The sequence below is a fragment of the Lipotes vexillifer genome, unplaced genomic scaffold (assembly GCF_000442215.2).
Source record: "Lipotes vexillifer unplaced genomic scaffold, Lipotes_vexillifer_v1.1 scaffold390, whole genome shotgun sequence".
Lineage (NCBI taxonomy): Eukaryota > Metazoa > Chordata > Mammalia > Artiodactyla > Lipotidae > Lipotes > Lipotes vexillifer.
In genome coordinates, this window is record NW_006784503.1 from 2,034,703 (window position 1) to 2,058,345 (window position 23,643).

Below are 23,643 nucleotides of genomic sequence, written 5' to 3' on the forward strand. Positions count from 1 at the left end.
AAAATAAAAAAAAAAATAAAAAAAAAAAAAAAAAAAAAAAAAAAAAAAAAAAATCAGAGGAAACACAACATACTATTTGTGGATTAAAAATTTTTGAGAAGCAAAACCTAATGGAGTCCAAAATTACATTAAGATAACTTAAGCATGAAGACTTAAGAAGATGTTAAAGGAATAAACAAACAACAAATAAAATACAACACAACAACAACAGAAAAAGAAAGCATTGAAAATCATTAGTGATTAGTCAGACCAGAAGTTCTCAAATTAAAGTGGTTTACTGATTAAGATATTGTTATTCTCAATAAGATGATTATAAAATAAAAAATGAAATGATTAACATGAGGTATAGGGTAAACAGTCTTCAACAAAAGGTAAAATGCACAGGATCTTTTTAGTAAATGTAAGTTTCCAAATTGTGGCACACTGAGTATTAGTAGATGCATCTGATTTAAAAGCTCAAGCATTAAAAAGAAAATTCATACTCTTGCCCTAAATAAATGCCACTTGAATAGGAGAAGATTAAATGTTAATTAATAATTTTCTTTGTCAACCAACTGTACTTTAATAAAATAAATCTTTAAAAAATAATAATAATTTTCTACATATTTCCAAAGAACAAAATAGCCATCTTGAGGCTAATTCCAGGACCAAGGTAAATGTCATCTAATTTCCTTTCCTTGGTTTACAGAACTATCAGGTAGCTGATACCTCAGCTAGTAACGAAAGAAAGATTTAAGTCTTTCAACCGAACGAGTTGCAGGTAAGTAGAAAGAGAAGTAATTCACATATTTAGCCTGATGTGTGCTTCTTTCTATCATTTAAAAATCCCTACCTGACACAAAAGAAGACCACAAAATACACCAAAAAGCAAACCATGCATACCCAATTCACGAATAGGACAATTCATGAAGATGTCAATTACCCTATTCCATCCATAAATATAACAAAACTCCAATTAAAAAAAACTAACAGGATTCTTTCCAAACCTAGACAAATTGATTCTAAAGTTCAATTATAAAACAAACAAACAAAACTCGCCAAGAAAACTCAAGACAGAATAATAAGTAGGCATGAGCCTTAATGAAATTTATTTTATTAAAATACATTTTAAAACCATAGTATTTAAAAGAACGCAGTGTTGGGACATGAGTAAACACGTTGATGCAACAGAAGACAAAGTCCAGAGATAAATCTAAATTCATGCAGGAAGCGGTAATATGATAGAGCTGTAACTGCCTATCAGTGGGAGAAAGAGTTATCTGATGAAAGGTATCGGGATAATTAGGTAGCTTTGACAGACCCTCTCGGTTGCTTCCCTGGGTGAATCATCCCCTTTCTTTCTTGCCAACATAGCCAACACTTTGCTCGAGAATCAGACTACACTGTACAGGATGTTCTGGGAAGGCAAGCTCAACTCCAGGGGAGGAACTTCGATTGGTCAGCACCACTTCGACTGGCCGGTCCACTGTGTTGCCAGCAACTGGCTTGGAGGTGGTCATGTGACCAAGTTGTGGCCAATGAAATGTGAGAAGCCTGCCTCTATCCTTCCAATTTTGGATGCGGTTAACCAGCTGAAGAGTAAAAAAAAAAACAAACAAAAAACTGATTTGGTTCCTGATACCTCACTCATGACTCTCAAAATATCCAAGTGTGATACCAAACCCAGCAGCCACAAAAGAAAACGGTGAAAAATTCTACATATAAAGATAAATTCTATATTAGATAAACACCAAAAACAGAATGCAAAAAATTACTGACAACCTGCAGAAAGATGGAGAACGCCTACCACAAAGACTAATTTCTTTAAGTTCAGGAGTCATTTCTTTTTCTGTGAACTTTATCAGTAAATGTCTAGTGCATTGTTCTTTCTTCTTTTTGATCTGTTAAGAGCTGAGACACGTAACATAAAAGTCTGCCCTGGGCCATGGATGCTATGCAGAAGCTGCCGAGGACAAAACAAAACCCGCTCTGGAGAACATGCCCTCAGCCCCGTCCACAAAGTATACTCACAGATAAAGCACCACCAAGGATGAGGTCACAGTCCCAAAGCACGCACACACACAACCACAAAGGAGAGAGCAGGGGCTCAACGAAGTCGGATTAGACCTTCAGGAACCTCAGACATGAGAGTTCCGACAGACCACAACATCCACGGCAGCACAAAGCGCTCGCTAAGCACATGAAGGAGGCAAGTGTGAGACGTGGCCTCTGCAGCAAAAAGAACGTAGCATCTGGTAGAAAGACTCAACGCCGGAAAACGGTCAATCCCAGGCGAGGCCCAGGGAGCCAGCAGGGGGAGGATGTGGGCACAGCGGGGCCACGGCGGTGCGTCTGCCCCTTGCCCTGCCTCTTCCCTGCAGCCGCTCACCTGCGCTCAGGTGCAGCTACGAGCTGCCCGGAGCCCGCACTTGCTCCTACTCGGCCCATCGGCCCCAGACCTGCTTCCTGGCTGAGGGACGCCTGATGCTGACGGTGGCACCTGGCACCTGGTACAGCGCCTCCCTGCGCCCAACCCTGCTGCCTGCTCCCACCCTTTCTCCCCTCATCTCCCTTGGGCTCAGACGTCGGCCCGTCTGCTCTGCCTCCACCTGTGTCCCTGGCACGGCGGGTGTGGGGACAGGGGACTGGAGGGGGCAGGGCTCAGACCGGCACTGCCTTGATTGCGAGGAGGGGGGAAGGACAGTCAAGGTGCAAGAGAGACCCTGACGTTTACACCCTTGGACTTCCAAACAGCACAGTGTAATTCACCTCGTGGTTTCTAAATTAAAAGCTAAGTTCCAACCCCCCACATTCATCTCGCCATCATTTTCCATGTCCCTTTCTTTCTCATGGTAAATCTCACCTTTGGCAAAGGTTTCTGGAAGGCCTGCATCGCCAGGAGCAGAGGTGCCGCCGTCGTCCAGTTATAGTACCTGACACGAAACAACAAAAAAGATGTCAGAAGACCAAGGCTCAGACTGAAAAACTCATGTCCTGAGAAGCAGTCGTGGAAGGCTCTGGAACCCCAGCTGGGTCCTTAAAGAGCCCAAGACTGTGGCCAGCACCCCGGCCCGGCCCCCCACATGCCCCGCCCTTGCAGGAGCCCCTCCTCCATCAAACCCACAGCGGCCACGGCCGTCTGGCACGACACACGGCGTGGTGGGCGACCAAGCGGCCAGCTGAGAGCAGCCCTCGCCCCGCAGCGCGTCAACCACCAATGCGCTGGGGCGTTTCTTGCCACCTTTCAAGGAAAAGGAAACTAGGACCCTCAGTTAACACGTAAACGTCCATGGCTTCCTCTTGGAGAGAAAAGCTTGCCAACAGTCTGTAAAAGCACGTGCACGCCCCTTGACCCTAGACAATGAAGCTTTCACGGGGTGTGTGCACAGTCTATCGTGCGACACCCGCGCATCATACGGGCCGAGCCCCACGGGCCAAGGTTGTGACGTCACACCTCCCATCATGAAATCTCATGCAGGTGAGTGTAGACGCCCCGGGATCCAGTTACGTCAATGCTCTCGCTATATGGTGACGCGGCATTTTGCCAAGAGTGAAGAGACAGTAGCAGACTTTTAACAAAGACTTAATTTCATATATTTCCAAGAGCTATCGTCCAGGTCTCTATAGCTGAGAAACTGAAGCATTATCACACGACAGCTGAAATGACTTTCGGGAGGAACTTACTTATTCCCGATCTTCACCACAAGATTGGGGTCGTCAATGAGGGCAGGGTTGTCCACAAACTGCTGATATGACACGGCTTGTTCCAAAAACGCATCTGTGAAAGCAAGCACAGGGAAACCATAAGGAAAATTTGGTTCAAAAACCAGGCCTGTTTTTCACTCGCTCATATTCACAGGTATTTTGAGAGTTTATACATTCCAACTGTGCAGACAATCCTATAAAATCTATTTGCAAAGGGGGCTTCCATTAGTTTGGGGACAGTGTCTGCACATAAATGGAGGGAGGTGGGGCGTTCGGAGGATGGGGGGGCCGGCTGACCCTTAATCAGTGCACACGCGCTTACGCGGCAGCAGGCGTGTGGGACAACGGTAAACACACGTGTCCGCAGAAGCAGACGACCGGGGAGCAGGGCTCAAGGTCCGGCCACCCAGGTTTAAGTCACAGTCACTGGTGTGACCTTGGGCAAGTGATCCACCTGCCCAAACCTCAGTTCCCTCACGCTTAACGCGGGAATAGGAACCTCGCCTACCCCCTCGGTGGTCGTGAGGATGAGCAAAGTCACAGATGAAAGCGCAGTGACCTGCCTAAGGCAGGTTGGGGGTGGGAAACACCCAGGGCCACCAGGGCCAGGAATCATCAGCTGGAATGGCTGACTGCATCGACTGGGGGTCCCAGGGCCACCTCACCACATAACTGGCGTAAGATGCTGGGACACCACTGTTAAAAGTAGGGTGGGTGCCCCCTTCGGATGCAGCCGGGATGTGTCCCAGCACTTGCTCAGACATCCCTCCCTCCTCCGGCACTTCTGCACACTTGCAACGTACTGCATTTTCCCCGTGTTGACGCTGCCGCCCTGGGACACCCCTGCAGGACGGGCACACGCTGTGCTCTGCGAGTACACTTGACGACCCGTGACCCCAGTGGCTTCGCTGTTGCCTGGAGCCACGTGTGACCCACAGAACCCTGAGGTCAGCCAACCGCCAGGCAGCAACGTTTGGGTCCTGAGCAACAGTGGGTCACGTTTGCTCCACTAACCGGGCCAGAGAACATCGCCCGTGACCTGAACGCATTCTAGGAGCCCAGGCTTCGAGCCGTTCCCATCATCGGCCACCAGGGGGCGCTCTTGGCTTGAGCCCGGCTCCCGGACGGTACCTTTGGTGATCTCCCTGTTGTCGCTGAGGCCGCCGCACAGGGAGATGGCGATGGACGGCAGGTCCCTCAGGCTGTCCGAGGTGCTCTCCACGCCACTGTCAACGCCAGAGCTGCCCACGGACTGCGGGGACTGGTTGGCTGAGCGGGCTCCGTTGTCGCTGGCGTGTTTTGTGAGCCCAGAAGGGTCTCCGCTGGAAGCAGAAGAGTGGAACGGGCTGTGAGGTCTCACATGGATATCAAGAGGCTCTGGCAATCAGAGGAGCCAATGATTTCATCCCAGGACAGACTTTCATTCAGGCACCATGACAAAGACAGACAAGCTCAGTGAACGACCTCGGGAGGGAAGGTCATTTTTGGCCTCTACGTCTCCCTGCACCCTCTCCCAGACACACTGAAACCGACGGAAGAGAAAGCACGCTGCCCTAAGAGGCCACAGTCCTCTGCTACGTGCTCCGAGGATCTGGCCCTCCCTGCAAATCACGGGAGAACTGAAGATGGGCCCCCAGTGGCCACGGGGGACTCTCCCCTGGGGAGGGACAGGGCCACAGAGCTGCCTGCTCTTGGCCACTGATTCGGGCTGCGGGCCACTGACCACTGCGACACCACCCTGGTGCCATCGGGGAGGTGACCTCGTGCCTGCGTTCCCGCTCAGATGCCACCCGGGGACACACCCACACACTCACATCTACACAGAGGGTCCACTGCTTTCATTGGTTTCTTCTCACAGTAAAACATGAGCCTCCTGCGGCCTTTTCTTACTTACTTTCTAATCAAATGTAAGGAAAAAGCGGACTCCCGGATTAATATTCAGATTACAGAAAATGATATGAAGAATAAAAAGGATTGTTACTTTTTGGGAAAATACAGGGCAGCGACTTCGGGATCCATGTCTGTGAGGTCATCCAAGTAGACGCCGTCGGCACCAAGGTGTCTGCTTCGTTTGTCTAAAACAGCAAAGGGGTCAGATCAGAGCACCGTTCTCCAGAAACAACCTCATGGACTTCTGAGTGTCTCCAGAAAGGGCACTTGAGCACAGTGTGCAGATGTGCTCAGAAGTGCCCAAACTGCAAGAAACCCAAGAGCTAGAAGCCGGCGGCACAGCATCGCCACCGAGGCCGACGGCCCAGGTTCGCATGCGGCTCCCACCCTCGCCAGCCGTGTGGCCTGGGCCGGTGGCCTAACTTCACTGAGCCTCAGCTCCCCAGCTGGGAAGGACCTGAAGAGTACTAAGCACTCAATATACTGACACGATTACCATTATTATTATTATTATTATTGGTATTAATGGCATCGGTTTTGTTGTTATTATTATTAGTCAACAATAACGCTTTCATTAAGCACTTCCCCATCAAGACTCTGAAGCAGAGAACCCTAAAGAGGGTACCATCGGCCCCTGGGCACCATGACTGCAGCCTTCCAGTTTACTTCTGCTGGAGAATTATGTCACTGGTTCATACAAACCTAGAACACTGCACAAAGCCACACGGCTAACAGACAAGCTTAATGTCATTGCTCCAGACAGGCAACCAGGAGGGCATTCAGCTGTACGCAAGGAGCCCCCACTACGTGCCAACCACTATTCTAAGTACCACGGAAACAGGTAAACAGACCAAAAAGATTCTTGACCTTGTAGAGCACATATGTTCTAGTAGGGAAGTCAGGCAAAAAAAGAAACAAGTGATCATTTGAAATAGTGACACACAGTACACAGAAATTAAAACAGGATAATGCACTAGAGAGAAACTAGGGGCAAGGGGAGAGGGGGCATAGATTAGCTTTAGTCATCAACGTCTTGTGCAGTCCCAGCGTGTGCTGGACCCCAGCGTCCCTGACCTGCTCAGGGCGGGGCTCACCACACCATCCCCGAGGCCTCCTTCAGGCCGGATTTTCTATGACTAAATTCTGAGAACTCACATATTCAGCAAAAGGGTATGGACTGAACAGGAGAGGTGTCCTGTTTCCACTCTGAAGCACCCCGAACTCTGGGGGTAAGAAGCTGTCGTTTTCCGAGCCCCAAGTTCGCAGGAGGAAGCTGGGAAGCGCCGGCATTCTCACCCTTTTTCCTAGAAGGCGAATCTGTCTTGCTGGCTGCCGGGGCAGCACTGGCCGAGAGGGCTTTGGACTCTTCGATCGTAGGCAACGGGGGTGCTGCGGCTCCTAAGGCCTCAACATCTTCGTTCGCGAACTGAATCTCCGTCTGCGGCTTGTTCTGCTCCAACTGCGGCTGCACAGGAGACGCCCCAGCCAGTGTCGGTGACTGGTCACTAAACGCGTCTGAAGATTCACTGTGGATGGCTTGAAAGTGCATCTCATCGCAGACTTTTCTACTGTTCATCGGGCTGGACTCTTTCATCTTGTGTGCAGATGACTAGATCAAAGGGGCAGGGAGGGAGAGAGAAGGTCAGAGAGAAACTGAGTCACCAAAGAACAACTGGGCAGGCAAGGTCTCCAGAGCCATGCCCACACTTGGCAGGACACGGTGAAGCCTCAGGAGTCACCTGGTGATTCCGTACCTGCCGAAAGGTCTGGAAACCAAGGACGGTACTTCCAAAGTGAATGAACTTTCACAGAAAACATCAACTGCCAAATAGCAGTGAGTGAGATTAGCAAGGGAATGCAAACGTCCAGCAGGAGAAAGGGAAGTGTATTCACACCACAGGGCGTTTGCAGCAATAAGAAAAACAAGTGAATTATGATTACACCCAACAACATGATGAATCTTGCAAAACTAATCTCTGCTGTTAGAGTCAAGATTGGGTTTATCCTGGGGGTTTTGCGGGGGCGGGGGGGTGGGGTGGGGCGGTCAGTTGGAACAGTAACTGCAAAGGGTCGGAGGGTTTCCAAGTTCTGATTTAGCCCCACTGCCTGGTCTGGGTGCAAGTCACGTGGACACGTTCACAAGTGTGAAAATTTACTGATCTCAGCACTTAGGATCTGGGTATTTCTCTGCCCATGTGTTATATTTCAACGAAGTCTACCCCCGCAAAACGTGAATGAACAAGGGCAGACTTGGTGGCTGGTTCACATGAGTGGGAAATTAGCATTTCTGACTCTATCTCTCCAAGGAGTTTCCAGTTATGGAAAAGATTTATCCAAACAGAAACCGAAATGCAATTTGTGGGCCAGAAAGTGGGGAGAGGGTATGCATTTCTGTATCTGATCCCACAGCTTCGAACACAAATGAAAACAATGCAACAGTGGATCTGTGGCCGGAACTGTTTTGCCAGAAGAAGTGATGGGTTTGCACTTTCGTGCCGTTTCTCCAGCAACAAATGACATGAATTTGTAAAGATGGTTGGCTGGGTCAGCACTACCACTTGTGGGCAGAGAAATCAGCATTTTCCGTGAAAGCTAAATAAGCTAAATAACGTAGAAAGCGAATTAACCCACAACTCCAGCCTCAACAGACCTAGTCTCCAAAGAGCTGCCCTTCTTGAGTCATAATAGGAATGCTTTCCATCTTCACTCACTCACTCATTCATTTATTCATATCACAAAGATTTACTGGGGATACAAGAGGCCGTAGCACCTTCCAAGGATCTTACAATATTTTTTTTTTTTTAAAAAGCCCCAGCTTGCAATATAATAATATAATTCAAGGTTCTTGTAACACATTGCAGTATGAAATAAAATTTCTTGAAAGAAAGAACTGTGCCCATTACATGTTTTTCGAAACTACCTTCGGTGCATATGGCAGAATTGAGCGGGCGGCGGAGGGGGGAACTTACCTTTGCGGCTTGGGGCAATTCTCCCCAAAGCCAGAGCATTTCTAGATTATCCTTCTGCATTGTCCTGTCCACAGACTTGCTGACCAATTCCGAATCACTTTTAGGTGTCGAAGGTCGGGAAACTGAAGGACTTAAGAAAACACAAATGCATGATTAAAGTGGGAAGGGAAACTTTTACAACTGTTTTTGGCCCAGAATTCTATGGTTTGGGAGAGCCCAGAAAAATGCACCCAACCCACCACTGCCTTATGTCCACAGCTTTATGACTATCCCCTCTGTGGCCACCAGGGGTCGACAGAACACGCGCCAAGGGGGAAGGTGCTCCCAATTTGCATAGCCCTGTCCCAACCTGCCGCCAAATTCCAAGTAAGTAAAGATGAAAAGGAGGAGCATTTAAAAGGGGAAGTTGGAAAAAAGAGAGATGAAACGGGAAACTGATCATGGGCCAACTTTACCACAAATGCCAGATGCCACCCATAACTCACTAACGTGGCAGGGACCTCCAAGCTGAGATTTTGCAAAATATTATATCTTCCAAGAATACTTCAAAGATTCCTATTTGCTAAGCTCTTCCTGCAACACATCATGATGCTTAATTCTCAGACCAGCTTTTAAGTGGCTGTAACCTGGGTTTGCCTCTCTGCGTTTTCTACATTTTCACTCCTGAGCCCTGAGCCATCATACCTCTGTCCAAGCACAGAAACCATCAACTTATCTACAGAGTTCTCACAGCCTTCTCAACAACATCCGGATGTGAAGAAAGACCCATTTAATTATCTCTGGTCTTCCATCTCCTGCACCATTTCCTCTAAGACGACAGTTTTAAATGATGTGAGAAAGAAAGCCCCTGCAATTTTCCTTTTGCACCTTCTCTCACAGACCTCACACGGTCTCCCCTAAGTCACCTCTCACCCATGTGCTTGGTTTCATTTATCTGTTCAAGTTAGATGTCAGCTCCAAGGGAACAGAACTTTCCTGCCAGGACAAGGAGAGCTCGTGGATGACATACAGCATGTTTCAGACAAACAGGGACCCTGAATAGCTAAACTGCTCCTGGCTCTCTTTAGTCCAGCCATTCGGACAAACAGACTAAATGCTGCTTCTCTCCATCGTTTCACACTGAGGGGGACGCTGGCTGGTTCCTCCTCCCTGGGCGCCCACCGCCCTCCACCCATGTCAACGGCACGTGGCAGCCCCCGGGCTCCGCTTGGCCAGTCTGTGGAGAGAAGGACCCTGAGATAGCATACCGTGGGCGTGTAAACGATGGGACACCTCTACACGCATGAGCGTGCTTGCGCGCGCACACACACACACATACACACACACGCACTCGTGCCCATAAGGAAGGAGTCCCCTGAGAAGGAACGCTGGGCCCTCCAGACATCTGAGAGGTGAAGCGCTCATCACCGCCCATCTGTCTTGCTTCCTCTAGTGTCTTAAGTCTGCTCTTCTCCAAAGGGTCAGTGCTTTTCTGGCACCGAAGTGTCCAGAATTACACGTTCAGTATCTGTGACATGTGCAAATGGAGCGCTGTGGCCTCCAGTGAGGGGCCTTTGTGCCGACAAGTGTGACCTGGGTCATTCTTTCTCCAGAGGCATCACGGGGGAAATCCATCGTTAACTGGCTTCCCACCCTCATCGGTGCTGCACCCAAACCTCAGATCATTTGTTTGAAAAGAATACAATTTATTTATATTTTGTTATAAATTCTTTGGAACAATACATTGTCTTACCCACCGCACAAAATTAAGTCAAGCCCTTTAGACTGAGCCTGCTCTGGAGTCAGGTGTTGGCAAACGTTTTCTCTAAGACGCCAGGTAGCAAGAATTCCAGGCTGTGTGGGTTATGTGATCTTTGCAGCAACTACTCAATTCTGCCCGTGTGGTGCAAAGGCAGCCACAGGCAATATATGGACAAAGTGGCTGTGCCCCATAAAACTTTACAGAAACAGGGGGTGGGCCGGATTGGGGCCACGGGCTGTAGTTTACCAAACCCCACTCTAGAAGAATGCACACGCTGAACACGGTTCTCTGTCACCCTGCTCAACTCCAGAATCCCTAACATTCTGATCCTGTGATAAAAGCTACAAGCCATTCGGTTTCCATAGAGGCATGCAGGTGGGAAAATTCATATTCACAAAGGACCCAGCCCTGTGTGAGCCATAAGCTAGACGTGCCACCTCTCACATTCACTGTGCCACTACAATAAACGCTGGCCCCCAGGCCGCACCAGCCTCTCGGAAGGATGCTGCACCCAAATACGTGAGCACAGTCTGCGCTGCTTGTTGGGAGAATTCAGACAGACCGAAGATGAATTAGGAAAAAGACTCCCAATGCTGAGTGTGATCGATGTGAAAGATGATTCCAAAATTTCTAATACGATTACCAAATATTAGACTTTTAAGATAAGGGTTGTTCAAAAAAATAAGCTTCAAGGTCACTGATTGATTTTCAAAATGAATGCATTTATTAGCCATAATAGTTTTCAGCATTTTTCCCGAAATTCCAATCAGGGACATCAGTTATAACTGCTCACAACTTAGCTGACCTCATTTTAAAGTGGTCTTTCTTCTGCACAGTAACCTGAGAGTGAAGTGCGTCCTGGGATTGGGTTCTTCAATCAAAAAGAAAAACAGGGGCTTCCCTGGTGGCGCAGTGGTTGGGAGTCCGCCTGCCGATGCAGGGGACACGGGTTCGTGCCCCGGTCGGGGAGGATCCCACATGCCGCGGAGCGGCTGGGACCGTGAGCCATGGCTGCTGAGCCTGCGCATCCGGAGCCTGTGCTCCGCCGTGGCAGGCATCAAGATTTATTGTAATCATATTGGGTCCAAAGAAGGAAATCAGAGACTCACAAGCTTCAGGGATCATCCATCCCCTACCCCCTTGATCTAAACACGAACTGAGACCCTGAGAGAGGAAGTGGATTGCCCATAATTACACAGCTGTCAGATGTGGCACATGTCAGAGGGGGCCTGTGCCCTCCACGCCCCCACCTCTCCCTGAAAAGTCCCTAAACTTGAAGAAGTCCAGGCCGCCGAAGGATTCTGAGGATGTAAGAGTTTTAAAAAGGTGCTCTTATTTTAAATGATATTTAAATAAAAAATTTTTAATTTCCCAAATTTACATAACCGAATTCGGAGGCAAAAAGAACATCCTCGCGATAACTGGACTTCTTAAGACCAACAAACCAACAAAAAAAAAAAAAAAAAAAAAAAAAAAAACCAGTTTCCCAGGTAGAAGTTAATCACAGCTTCTCTGTTCAGGTTTCTAAAGAAAACCCTGTAAGTCTACAAAGCAGGCAGGTCAAAGCGTGGGCAACGTTGAGGGAATGGTGGCAGGAATCTAAGGCCTCTGCCTCAGATGAAGACTCTAACCTAGGATCCCAAACCTTCAAGTCCATCCTATGCTATTCTCCAAAATTCTGTGCTACAAATGCTGTGGAAACATCCGATTATATTATGCAGAAAGTCTATAAGCTATTTTTTTTTAGGAATTTTTTTTTTTTTGATGTAGACCATTTTAAAGTCTTTACTGAATTTGTCACAATATTGCTTCTGTTTTATGTTTTGGTTTTCTGGCCGTGAAGTGTGTGGAATCTTAGCTCCCCGACCAGGGACTGAACCCATACCCGCTGCCTTGGAAGGTGAAGTCTTAACCACTGGACCGCCAGGGACGTCCCGGAAGGTCCGTAAGCTATTTAGTGAGTTATAATAATAACTCTCCTTATGCTTAAGCAACATCTTAAAAAAGTCTCATAAGCTTATTTGTTGAACAACCCCAGACACAAAACAGAGATCATATTCCCAATTTTCAATGCATTGTTGTATTTTTCAAAGCACTTCACAAAATTAGAAAGAATTATATGTGTGACCCTGATTTCCAGAGAGTTACATTTAGTACTTTAAAAAAAAAAATCTAACCATCGACAAATGCTTAAAATGAAAGGAAAAGTAATAATCTATACGTATTTTCTTCATAAGTGATTTGGTTAGTTGGTAAAATGGATTGGTAAGAGTTAAATCTACATTTTCACTTCATAGAATCTATATGTATTTTCCACATAAGTAATTTGGTTAATGGCAACACACAGTTCTAAGAGTTAGATCAAAGTTTTTATTATCAAAGACATCCACGGTGGGAAGATAACCCATCTACCTTTCCGAAGCGTGGAAGTGGGAAGACTGTGGAGGGCAAGAACTAGAAAGGCCGCCCTCGGCCGCAACTGCCAGACGAGGGGGGCTCCCCCTGCAATCTGTCAGGCTACTGGATGCCACGTGATCCACATTAAAGGAGAGAGAAATCACAGGTCAATTCAATTAAACAAAATTTCTTATCAATTATTTGACTACTCTCCACGCTAACATCTTTAAGAAAGTGAAGGTACTTGGGCATGGAACAATAGCAGAGGATCACATGTTGAAATCACTAAGAAATCAACATGAATCTTCTGAACCACAAAAACAGGAAACTGCCAAGACACCCATTTCACTTTCTATTTCAACCATATGCCCATAAATGCTTGCTTTTCTTGGGTCAGAATTTAGTGCCTAATCAAATGACTTACTCCAAAAGGCTTGATAATTTGGGCTGGTAACTGTCTCTTAAAAGAAAACACATAAACCCAAGTACGGAAATGTATCTATTTATCCTAACTTGTAATTGCATTTAACAGTGGCCAGACCACTTAATCTGACATGGTCATTCTTCTGGATCCACAGAGCCAAACACGAAAGATAGAGAAACATATTCAGGATTGTGTTTAAAACATTTGTTTTAAATGCTTAAAATTAGAGTGTTTGAACAGATTTTTCTACCTATTAGTGGTTTCTAAATATTCTACATCATTTTCTTCCTAAAAGTACTGTGCTTTTTCCCTCAGGGTTTAACTCCACAGACCTAGGGAGAGAATGTACAAGGTTCTAGAAAGGTCTTACAGCTGCACTGTCCAATATGATAGCCGTGGGCTGCATGTGGCTACTGAGCATTTGAAATGTGACTGGTCCAAACTGAGATGTTCTGTACGTATGAGATACACGACTCAAAGGCTTATGAAAATGAGAATGTGAAACAGCTCAATAATGTTTTAAAAAACTGATTACCTGAAATGAAAATATTTTGGATATACCAGGTCATTGAAATAGATCATCAAAATTAATTTCATCAGTTTCTTTTCATTTTTTAAGGATGGTTACTAGAAAATTTTAAATTACGTATGTAGCTAGCATTATGTTTCCACTGGACAGGGCTGGCCTGAGGACAGACAGACCCCCATGAGGGGACTCCACAGGCCCCCAGCCCCGCCCCGGCTGACGAACATTCACTGTCATGGTCCTGGCTAGAAACCAGGCATGTGATGCATCCAATTTTTCTCCAACCTCAAATTCAGCACACAGCACTGACCATATACCATCTCATTAATGAGATTACTCGGGTCAGACTGGAACTGGGAGTGGCATCTACGTGAGCCTGGCTTAGGGGCTCCGATACTTCCCCTTTAGACCAGAAGCAAACCTAACACGTTAGGAGCACGAGTAACCTAAGGATGTCACTGTCGCTTAGATCAGTGCTTCCCAACCCCTTTTCCATTCTTGCCACAACTCCGGGACCTTTTTTTTTCCCAATAGCCCTCCCTCCACCATGAAATTGTAATACCATGGATATACTATGCATCTGCTTATGCACTGTGGCCCTTTGGAGGCTACACACTATTTATTATAGTATCTAAGATTTTTTGCCACCCCAGAACCAAGTTGTGTCCCGACAGGGGTGATATTATCCCTGCTGACAAGGCACGCTTCAGTTCTGTCCCCTCCCCAGTCCTGAAAACTGCTCAGAAGGGCTCACATATCCTCACAGGTTTCATAGCCTTAAAGGCTTTAGAGTCTTCCCTGCACACCGAGCAGCTCTGGTTCTCCAAGTCGATACAGGAAGTCTAGGGCCCCTTGAGAGCTCATTTCCGGGAAATCCATATTTGTAAACGCAGCAAGGGAAGAAGGCATCATTCTCACAGCCCCGAATGACCGCAGGGGCCCCCGAAGCAATCTCTTTGCTCTTGAATCCCACTTTAGGGCTCAGTATCCAGAAAGGCTCTGTCACCTGTCTGCTCCTGTTGACAATTAGCTTTATGTAACTTAACAAGTGGTTGGCCTTTCAGTGTCTCCTGGGGAAGCTAAGAGCCATACCTATAGTTCCATTTTGCTATTAGATAGAAGTTTATGATCTGCACATTCTCTGGTTTTAAGCCTGATCTGTACCTCTTACTCTAAACTGTGTTTTTTCCAGTCCTAATTTGTTTCATTTTTTACTTAGATTTCACCATTTTATTAAACATGTTTCCTGTAACTGACTTGGAATCCTCTGGACCAGGACAGGTGAACACACACGTACACACACCAGCCACTCACCTGGCGCTAGGTGACCACTCTCTGTCGGAATTCGGGTAAGATGCTGACTGAGGGTAAGTCATGACTGGGGAAAGGTTTTCCTTAGGGATATCTCCTTGGAACGGAGGTATATCATTAGAAAGAGCTCTGGAGACCAAAAAAAAAAAATCAAAGTCAAAGAATTATTAGTGATGGATTCATAATAAAGGCAAGTTTCCATTTTTTCCTTGATTATCGCTAATACTTCGTAAGTTAACATGATCTCCTTTTAAACTACCCCGGCGGGACTTCCCTGGTGGCACAGTGGTTAAGAGTCCGCCTGCCAATGCAGGGGACACGGGGTCGAGCCCTGGTCCGGGAAGATCCCACATGCCGCGGAGCAACTAAGCCCATGCGTCACAACTACTGAGCCTGCGCTCTAGAGCCCGCGAGCCATGACTACTGAGCCCATGTGCCACAACTACTGAAGCCCATGCGCCTAGAGCCTGTGCTCTGCAATAAGAAAAGCCAACTCCATGAAAAGCCCATGCACCACAACGAAGAGTAGCCCCTGCTCGCAGCAACTAGAGAAAGCCCCGCATGTAGCAACAAAGACCCAATGCAGCCAAAAATAAATAAATAAATAAGATGTTTAAAAATAAAATAAATAAACTACCCAGGCATATTCCAGGCACATTCCAGGACAGGAATGGACAGGAAAAAAGTGACTCAGAGAAATGTTTTGTGTGCTCATGCTTTGGCTGAATTATAAATGGAAAGTGATTTTGTTCAAGAATTGGGATTTAGGGCTTCCCTGGTGGTGCAGTGGTTGGGAGTCCGCCTGCCAATGCAGGGGACACGGGTTCGATCCCTGGTCTGGGAAGATCCCACATGCTGCGGAGCAGTTAAGGCTGTGCGCCACAACTACTGAGCCTGTGCTCTAGAGCCCGTGAGCCGCAGCTACTGAGCCCACGTGCCACAACTACTGAAGCCCGCACGCCTAGAACCCGTGCTCCACAGCAAGAGAAGCCACCGCAACAAAGAGTTAGCCCCTGCTCGCCGCAAATGGAGAAAGCCCGCGCACAGTAACGAAGACCCAATGTAGCCATAGATAAATAAATTTAAAAAAATTTAAAACAAAAAAAAATTTTTTTAAAAAAGAAGAATTGGGATTTAGACATGGGCTCGATGACCACACTGCTTGTTACTTACGCTGCAGGGCCTACGGAGTTGTCTTTCACATTTCATGTCACAAAAGGCTGAGAGGTAGATTGGGCCCAAAACTGTACCCAGAGGGTTAATAAAACTCTTGCCATGCACGAGTGAGCTACCAAATCCCTGTATGGCCGTACACAGATAATGTTTCGTCCAGCAGAGTTAAATAAATGTCACAACCAATCGTAGTCTTATAATTATGAAATGGTTGCAAATCTACCTCGTTTCAGGTATAGCATGCTCAACGAAATAGGATTCACTATTTCACTCATGCTGAGGCCACTGGTCTCTATTTTTGGATGTTATCTGAAATACATAACACTAAGTTCTGGAACTAAAAGCCACGCAGGGAAGGCGACTGTAATAAACCCAACCACCCAGGCTTCTGAGCCCACAGCAGATCAGAGGCCACAGTTAGGAAAATCGACGTTGCCAATGTGCCTTTATTTTTAGCCAGGAAATAAAAAAAAAAAATTCTATTCTAAATAACAAAGCAGAGGTTAATCCTGATGTTCCTCCTCCCTTTTTTTGTTAAGTTGAAGCATAGTTAATTTACAAGGTTGTGCTACAGCGTCAAGTGCACAAGCAAAACGATGCAGTTATGCCTCCTTCTCCCTTCTTTTGTGTTAACAAGACACAAAAACAATGATCAAAAATTACACTGAATTACATAAAAATATGAAACATCAAATATTCTTTATAAATGTTTTGGCTTTTAAAAATAGCATTTTTCACCAAAATAGTAATACCCAGAAACAGCATTCCGCCACACTATTAAAAGCAAAGAGAAATAACAACAGGTGTCCATTCAACTTCGGGCCTCATCAAAATTGAAAAGTCTGTTTGTGGGGCTTCCCTGGTGGCGCAGTGGTTGAGAGCCCGCCTGCCGATGCAGGGGACACGGGTTCGTGCCCCGGTCCGGGAAGATCCCGCGTGCCGCGGAGCGGCTGGGCCCGTGAGCCATGGCCGCTGAGCCTGTGCGTCGGAGCCTGTGCTCCGCAATGGGAGAGGCCACAACACTGAGAGGCCCGCGTACCGCAAAAAAAAAAAGAAGAAAAAAAAGAAAAAAGAAAAGTCTGCTTGTGGAGAAACCGGTCATGTTCTACATTCACCTGTGGCCCTAAGTCTATAAAAGATCGGCCTCCAGCTATCCATCAGCCCAAATGCCGGGCTCACAGGTGGTGCTCAAATAGGAATAAGCCGGTTCTGAAACAACGGTTTCGTGCATGAAGTATTCATTTGCTGAGCTCCTGTTTCTTGGTTCTGATCTGGAAAGCTGGAGTTACCACCAAGGATGTTACCAATCGTCTCTCTGTCACAAGCTACATCCCATCTTTATGTTACTTTAGAATCGGGCCTGCAGGATTCCAAAATTCAGTCTCAAATGCATTAACAGAAGAGTAAGAAATTCTGGGGGAAAAAAGTTTATAAGAATAATCCTACTGCAATCCCACTGCTGGGCCAATATCTGGAGAAAATCACAATTCGAAAAGATACCTGTACCCCAGTGTTCATAGCAGCACTATTCTCAACAGCCAAGACATGGAAGCAACCTAAATGTCCATCAGCAGATGAATGGATAAAGAAGATATGGTGTATATGTACATAATGGAATACTACTCGGCCATCAAAAAGAATGAAACAATGCCATTTGCAGCAACATGAATGGACCTAGAGATCATCATACTAAGTGAAGTAAGCTAGACAGAGAAAGACAAATATTGTACCATATCACTTATATGTGCAATTGAAAAAAAAAAAGATACAAATGAACAAAACAGAAATAGACCCACAGACATAGAAAACAAACTTATGGTTACCAAAGGGAAAAGGGGGGAGGGATAAATTAGCAGTTTGGGATTAACAGATACACACGACTATATACAAAATAGATAAACCACAAGGACCTACTGTGTAGCACAGGGAACTCTAGTCAATACTCTGTAATAACTTATAAGGGAAAAGAATCGGAAGAAGAATAGAGATATACGTATATATATGTATGTAATATATACGTATATATTAAAAAAAACTGATTCACTCCTGTACACCTGAAACTAGTGCAACACTATAAATCAACTATACGTCAATTTTTTAAAAAATAAATAGATAAAAGGATCATCCTAAACAATGAATTCACCCAGTTCGAGCTGAGGCCCTGCCTTTCACCCACATTTACCTACTGCTGTCCAGCAGCTCGTCCGAGCTCATCTCTATGGGGAACATGTCCTCATCCTCGGATGCGCTCGTGCTGTCGTCCCGTCTCAGGCTGTCCAGCGGCAACTTCCTCCTCCTCTTCCTTCGTTTCTTCACTAAAGAGCCACTTGAAGGGGTCTCGCTGGGAGGCAAGACCTGGGCTGACGAGTTGGGGTCCAGGCTTCTCATCCAATCTACGGAGCTCCTCTTCAGCTGGGACTCCATCCTCGAGGCTCCTTCCGACAGGATGGGGGAGGTGGCCAGGTGCACGGGGATCACCTCCTGAAAGACAGAACACATTTCCGAGAAGGAGCGTCGTTAGTTGGGGTTTAAGGAGCTGGTGGTGCCGACAACCCAGCAGTGCTCATTCCGGAGCCCAGGCACGGGCGGGGGGCAGTGGGGAGCACAGGGCGGTCACGGGATCTGCAGACGCGGCTGCCGAATTTGACAGGTGGTCATAAAGTCGACAAGTCACTAACTGCCATTTTGTACTGAATCCTGCGTTTTCGTAATTATAACAAAGTGAGGTAATTATCAGTTATTTCAGGCTACCAAAATTCAACTTGGTCTGAAAGTTCCAGGGTAAAGAGGAAAAAAATGGGCTTGGAGTCATCACATTACCCTGGGAACTGGACTCCGTTTTGCACTCTGTGTGTGTGTGTGTGTGTGTGTGTGTGTAAGAAAGAATGTGTGTGTTTTTAACATTCAGTGAATTAAGAGGCTAATAATAATTTTTAAAGAAAACATCTGACAGTGTCCCCACACCGTGCCCCAAGTGCCTACTTTCACCAGAGCACACCTAGGTATGTGGCTGTCAAGTGATTACGTACTGACTCTCTTCTCTACAAAAGAACAAAAATAACAACAACCAAAAAAAAAACCTCCACCGCCTGTCAATTTAATAGTTGTTTTATAATGATTCACCAATCATTTTATTATCAAATGACTCATTTCTTATCAGAAACCTAGTAACAAGTAGTAAAAAATAGGGTTCCACCTCTGATGAGCTATGTGATCTTGGGCAGAGTCACTTAACTTCTGAGTCTGTTTCCCTCATCAGAAAAATGGAAATGATAATCCCGACCTTACAGCATTGTGAGATAAAAATGGAACAGTGTAACTACTGTACATACAGCCTGACACATATGCAAAAATTCACAGACATACATGAATGGATAACAACAGAAAACGGTATTGGAACAGTGGGAATCAGCAGTTTTACACAGGAAGCTTTGGGAGATGTTGTTTACTGTAGTCTGCCTGAAGTTGCAACAGAACTGAACAAACAAGAGGAGTGCGGTGCTTTGGAAAGCGTGAAAGCTGCTCGTGAGCTCTATTCTCCTCTATCAGGAGAAGTAAATGAAATTAATGAAGCTCTATCAGAAAACCCAGGACTTGTCAATAAATCTTGTTACGAAGATGGTTGGCCGATCAAGGTGACACCCGGAACTAGGTGAACTAATGAGTGAAGGAGCATATGAGAAATACATAAAATGTACTGAGGAGAGACAATGGAACCCCTAAATAAACTAGTTTGAAAGAAAATCTAGGGAAAAAGAGAAGTAAAGAATATATACAAAAGAGAGGGGGGATTAACAAGCACGCTGCTGATAGTTTCAAGTAGCTTAGAGAGGAACCTCCCTGGCGGTCCAGTGGTTAAGACTCTGCACTTCCACTGCAGGGGGGCTCAGGTTCGATCCCTGGTCAGGGAACTAAATCCCGCAGGCCGCGGCATGGCCCACAAGTAAATAATTAAATAAATATAGTGGGTGAGAGAGCGTCAGACAATGTGCGACACGTATAAAATCCACATCTGAGCGAGAAGGCTGAGGCTGGGAGAGACCATCGCACCTCTGGGAAGACCAAAAGGAAGCAGAGCCTGGGATGTTTTTGTCCTGAAATTGCAACTACGGGCATTCATTTTAGAGCCTGGAGCTATTTAGAGCCGTTCCTCTATAAAGGCTATCTTCTCATAAAGGAACTAGCTCAAGTGGCTTTTACTGAGGAATCTCTACATCAGATCCCTTCAAAGTGGCTTTCCCAGTGAATGAAAGAGTAAAAAGAAATGGTTTGTCTTAGAAGAAAACATGGGGGTAAATCTTCATGACTTGGAACTCGGCAAAGGATTCTCAGATGTGACAACAAAAGCACGAGCCACAAAGAGAAAACAGATAAATTGGACTTCATCAAAATTTAAAACTTGTGTGTTTCAAAGGACAACATCAAGAAAGTGAAAAGACAACTCACACAGTGGAAGAAAATATTTACAAATCATCTACCTGATAAGGGACTCATATCTAGAACATATAACGAACTCTTATAACTCAAGGATAAAAAGACAAATAACCCAATAAAAAGTGATCAAAGGATCTGAATAGACACTTCTCGAAAGGAAACATACAAATGGCCAATAAGCACATGAAAAAGTGCTCAACATCATTAGTCATTAGGGAAATGCAAATCAATACCATGATGAGATACCACCTCACACCCACCAGGATGGCTAGAATCACCAAGTCAAAGAGCAAGTATTGATGAGGGTATAGACAAATTGGAACCCTCGTGCACTGCTGGTGGGAACGTGAAATGGTGCAGCAGCTTTGGACAACAGTCTGGCAGCTCCTCAGTGGTAAATTCAGTGTTACGTATGACCCAGCAATTCCACTCCCAGGTATATACCCCCCAAAATGAAAACATGTGTCTATACGAAAACTTGTACACAGCGTTATTCACAACAGCCAAAAGGTGGAAGCAAACCCAAGTGTCCACCAACACATGAAAAGATAAACGAAATGTGGTATACAGATACAGTGGAATATTATTCGGCCATACAAAGGAATCAAGTACTGACACAGCCAGAACATGGATGAATCTTGAAAACATTATGATACATGAAAGTCAGGCACAAAAGACCACAAACTATGTGATTCTATTCAGATGGAAGTTCAGATTAGGGCAATCTATAGAGACAGAAAGTTTGATCAGTGGTTGCTTAGGGCTCAGGGTGGTGGGGAGTTAGGGCTTTAGGGATAGGGGAGGTGTAGCTAAAGGGTACAGAGTCTGCTTCTGAGGCGATGAAGATGTTCTAAAATTGACTGCAGGGATGACTTGCACGTATCCGTGAAAACACTAAAAACCACAGAACTGTACACGTGAGATGGCTAAAGCACATGGTGTGAGAATTATATCTCAACAGAGCTGTTAAACATTTTTTCATAGTAAAAAAGTAATGTGATTTGGTCACTCACTAAACAAAAATTAGAACATTTCAGCCGTCTGAGATTTGACACGCGAGTATAACTTGCGTGCTTTGGATGATGGTTTCAGGCCAGTGTCATTCAACTCCTCTGTCTCCCTGGAAACAGGGAGCAGACGCAGCAGGCTGGGACTGCGGAGTCTTGGGTAGACACAGCACACACTCACCCTGTGGCTCAAATCCCTAGGACAGGTAAACAGCCGCTTTTCTCCTCTTCCGTCACCCACACAGCCGGCACCAGTATCACCTCTCCACACACGCTCCCAGATGAGCCCTGCTCAAAGCTCAAAATGCGGGAGAGAGCTTCACCACCCAGCCTTCCTTACCTGATCGGTATCAGTCTCTTGAACAAAAAATGCTTCTCCATTATCTCCCAATTTCATGTGCAAATCCACTGCTTCCCCATTGATTTCTATGTCAACCTGAAGGAAAAACATACGTTCTTCATCCCAACAGGAAACCTCACGGGCAACGACCACGTCTCTACATACACTTCAGTCACACACATCCCCAAGATATCTCACAATTCCAAACCTCCGTTGGTCACTCTGGTCAAGAAACGGAGTCTACTCCTCCCCCCCAACCACAATCCTAGGTCCATGCAAGCTCGTGATTGCCCCAGTGAGTAGAGCACAACACAGGTAAGGCCACGTGGCTTCCGAGGCTAGACCAGAAAAAGAAGGCAGAGTCCGCCCGGCTCCCTCCCTTGCAGCCAGCCGCCACGGTGTGAGGAAGCCCAGGCCACATGGGTAGCCCGCGCGGAGGCGTCTGGGTGACAGCCTCGGCTAAGAGTCCAGCCAAGGGCCACCAGCCGAGTGAGCAAGTGCATCTACACAGGATCCCAGCCCCCAGCCCTGAGTCTTCAGCTGAGGCCCCAAGCGGCAAAGAGCAGAGACGGGCCAGCCTGCTGCACTTGGTGTGAATTCCTGACCCACAGGATCCCTGGAGCTTAATAAACAGTTGGTTTGTGCCACTAAATCTTGGAGAAATTTATACAATCACAGAGATCAGAGCAATCTGAGTAACTGTCAACTCAGGGACCAGCCCTTCCCAACGGAAAGCTAAAACCCGGGGTCCGCGAGGAGCGCTGGATACGTAAGGCCACGGAAGTGCGAGGATTTTTCTCTAAGGAGAGAACCCGTCCCCCAGGTCACGTACCACCTTCTCTCGGGAACGCAGGACCCCCATCTTCCCAAAGCGGACGTGGAAGGGGGAGCACTGCAGGCTCCCGTTGGGCTGGCGGACCACGATGATGTCAATGCATCCAGACAGGGTGGCGGGGTTCAGCCCCTTGTAGAGCTCCTTCACGGTGACAAACACCTGGCCTGCCAGCTGCCCGACGTAATTCATGGTTTGAGCCTAGGAAACAGAGACACAAGCAAGGCGCACAAACGATTAACTCGGGGCAGGCTCTAGAGCCAGTCAAGGTGAACGTGCCCGCGCTGCATGCCCGACTTCAAAGACACCCAGCTCAGGGCATCTGGCTCCCCTGGAATGGGACCCACCCAGCGCTCCCCACCCCAAACCCTGGCCACCCCAGGAGGCCTGATCTCAGTCGTCACCGGGCTCTTCCTCTCTGAGTCCACAGTACATGTGGCGCTTGCTCTGTCATCATGTGCAGGTTTTACAGACCAAATCTTCAGACTCTTGGGAAGAGAGACTGTATTTGAAGACCTCTTCATATTCCCCACCACGCCAAAAAGAGTAGGTGTTTAATAACGCTGCTAGAAAAAAATGACTATTTTTACTTAAGAAGGAAAAAATAAGTGACTTTTATTTTGAACGGTTTCCATCCTGGTCCTTCTCTGCCCGCCTGATGCTCTCACATCTCGAGGGACACTTGTGTTCGGCTTCAGTCTGTCTGCCCAGCCAATCAACCGAAGTCCACTCAGCAAACATCCAGGGCCTCCACTCCACGAAGGGCCTGGCGCTGGGAACACAGATTAAAAAGACGCAGACCCCGTCCCCCGGAGGGACTCGGGCTCGTGAAGGAGAGAGAAGGAGAATACACGTCCGTGTGGTCGTGTCTGCTTGGACTTAAGGAGATGCTGAGGGACTTACGTCCAGGGAAAG

The 23,643-nt window shown here is 46.6% G+C and overlaps 1 protein-coding gene across 2 annotated transcripts in view; it reads right to left on the minus strand.

Moving 5' to 3' along the window:
* LPIN1 (lipin 1) overlaps positions 1–23,643 on the minus strand; it is a 129,595-nt gene that overhangs the window by 30,347 nt on the left and 75,605 nt on the right. The window contains exons 3-13 of one of the 2 annotated variants that reach the window (XM_007456904.1): positions 22,729–22,929; positions 21,897–21,992; positions 18,298–18,596; positions 14,946–15,071; positions 12,697–12,804; positions 8,544–8,673; positions 6,871–7,183; positions 5,666–5,759; positions 4,816–5,006; positions 3,664–3,757; positions 2,843–2,912 (exon numbers count right to left, since the gene is read on the minus strand). In XM_007456904.1, the coding sequence (XP_007456966.1) occupies positions 2,843–2,912; positions 3,664–3,757; positions 4,816–5,006; positions 5,666–5,759; positions 6,871–7,183; positions 8,544–8,673; positions 12,697–12,804; positions 14,946–15,071; positions 18,298–18,596; positions 21,897–21,992; positions 22,729–22,929 (1,722 nt within the window). Of the gene's footprint in view, positions 1–2,842; positions 2,913–3,663; positions 3,758–4,815; positions 5,007–5,665; positions 5,760–6,870; positions 7,184–8,543; positions 8,674–12,696; positions 12,805–14,945; positions 15,072–18,297; positions 18,597–21,896; positions 21,993–22,728; positions 22,930–23,643 lie in introns of those variants that run through there. The other variant, XM_007456905.1, reaches the window with a different exon arrangement.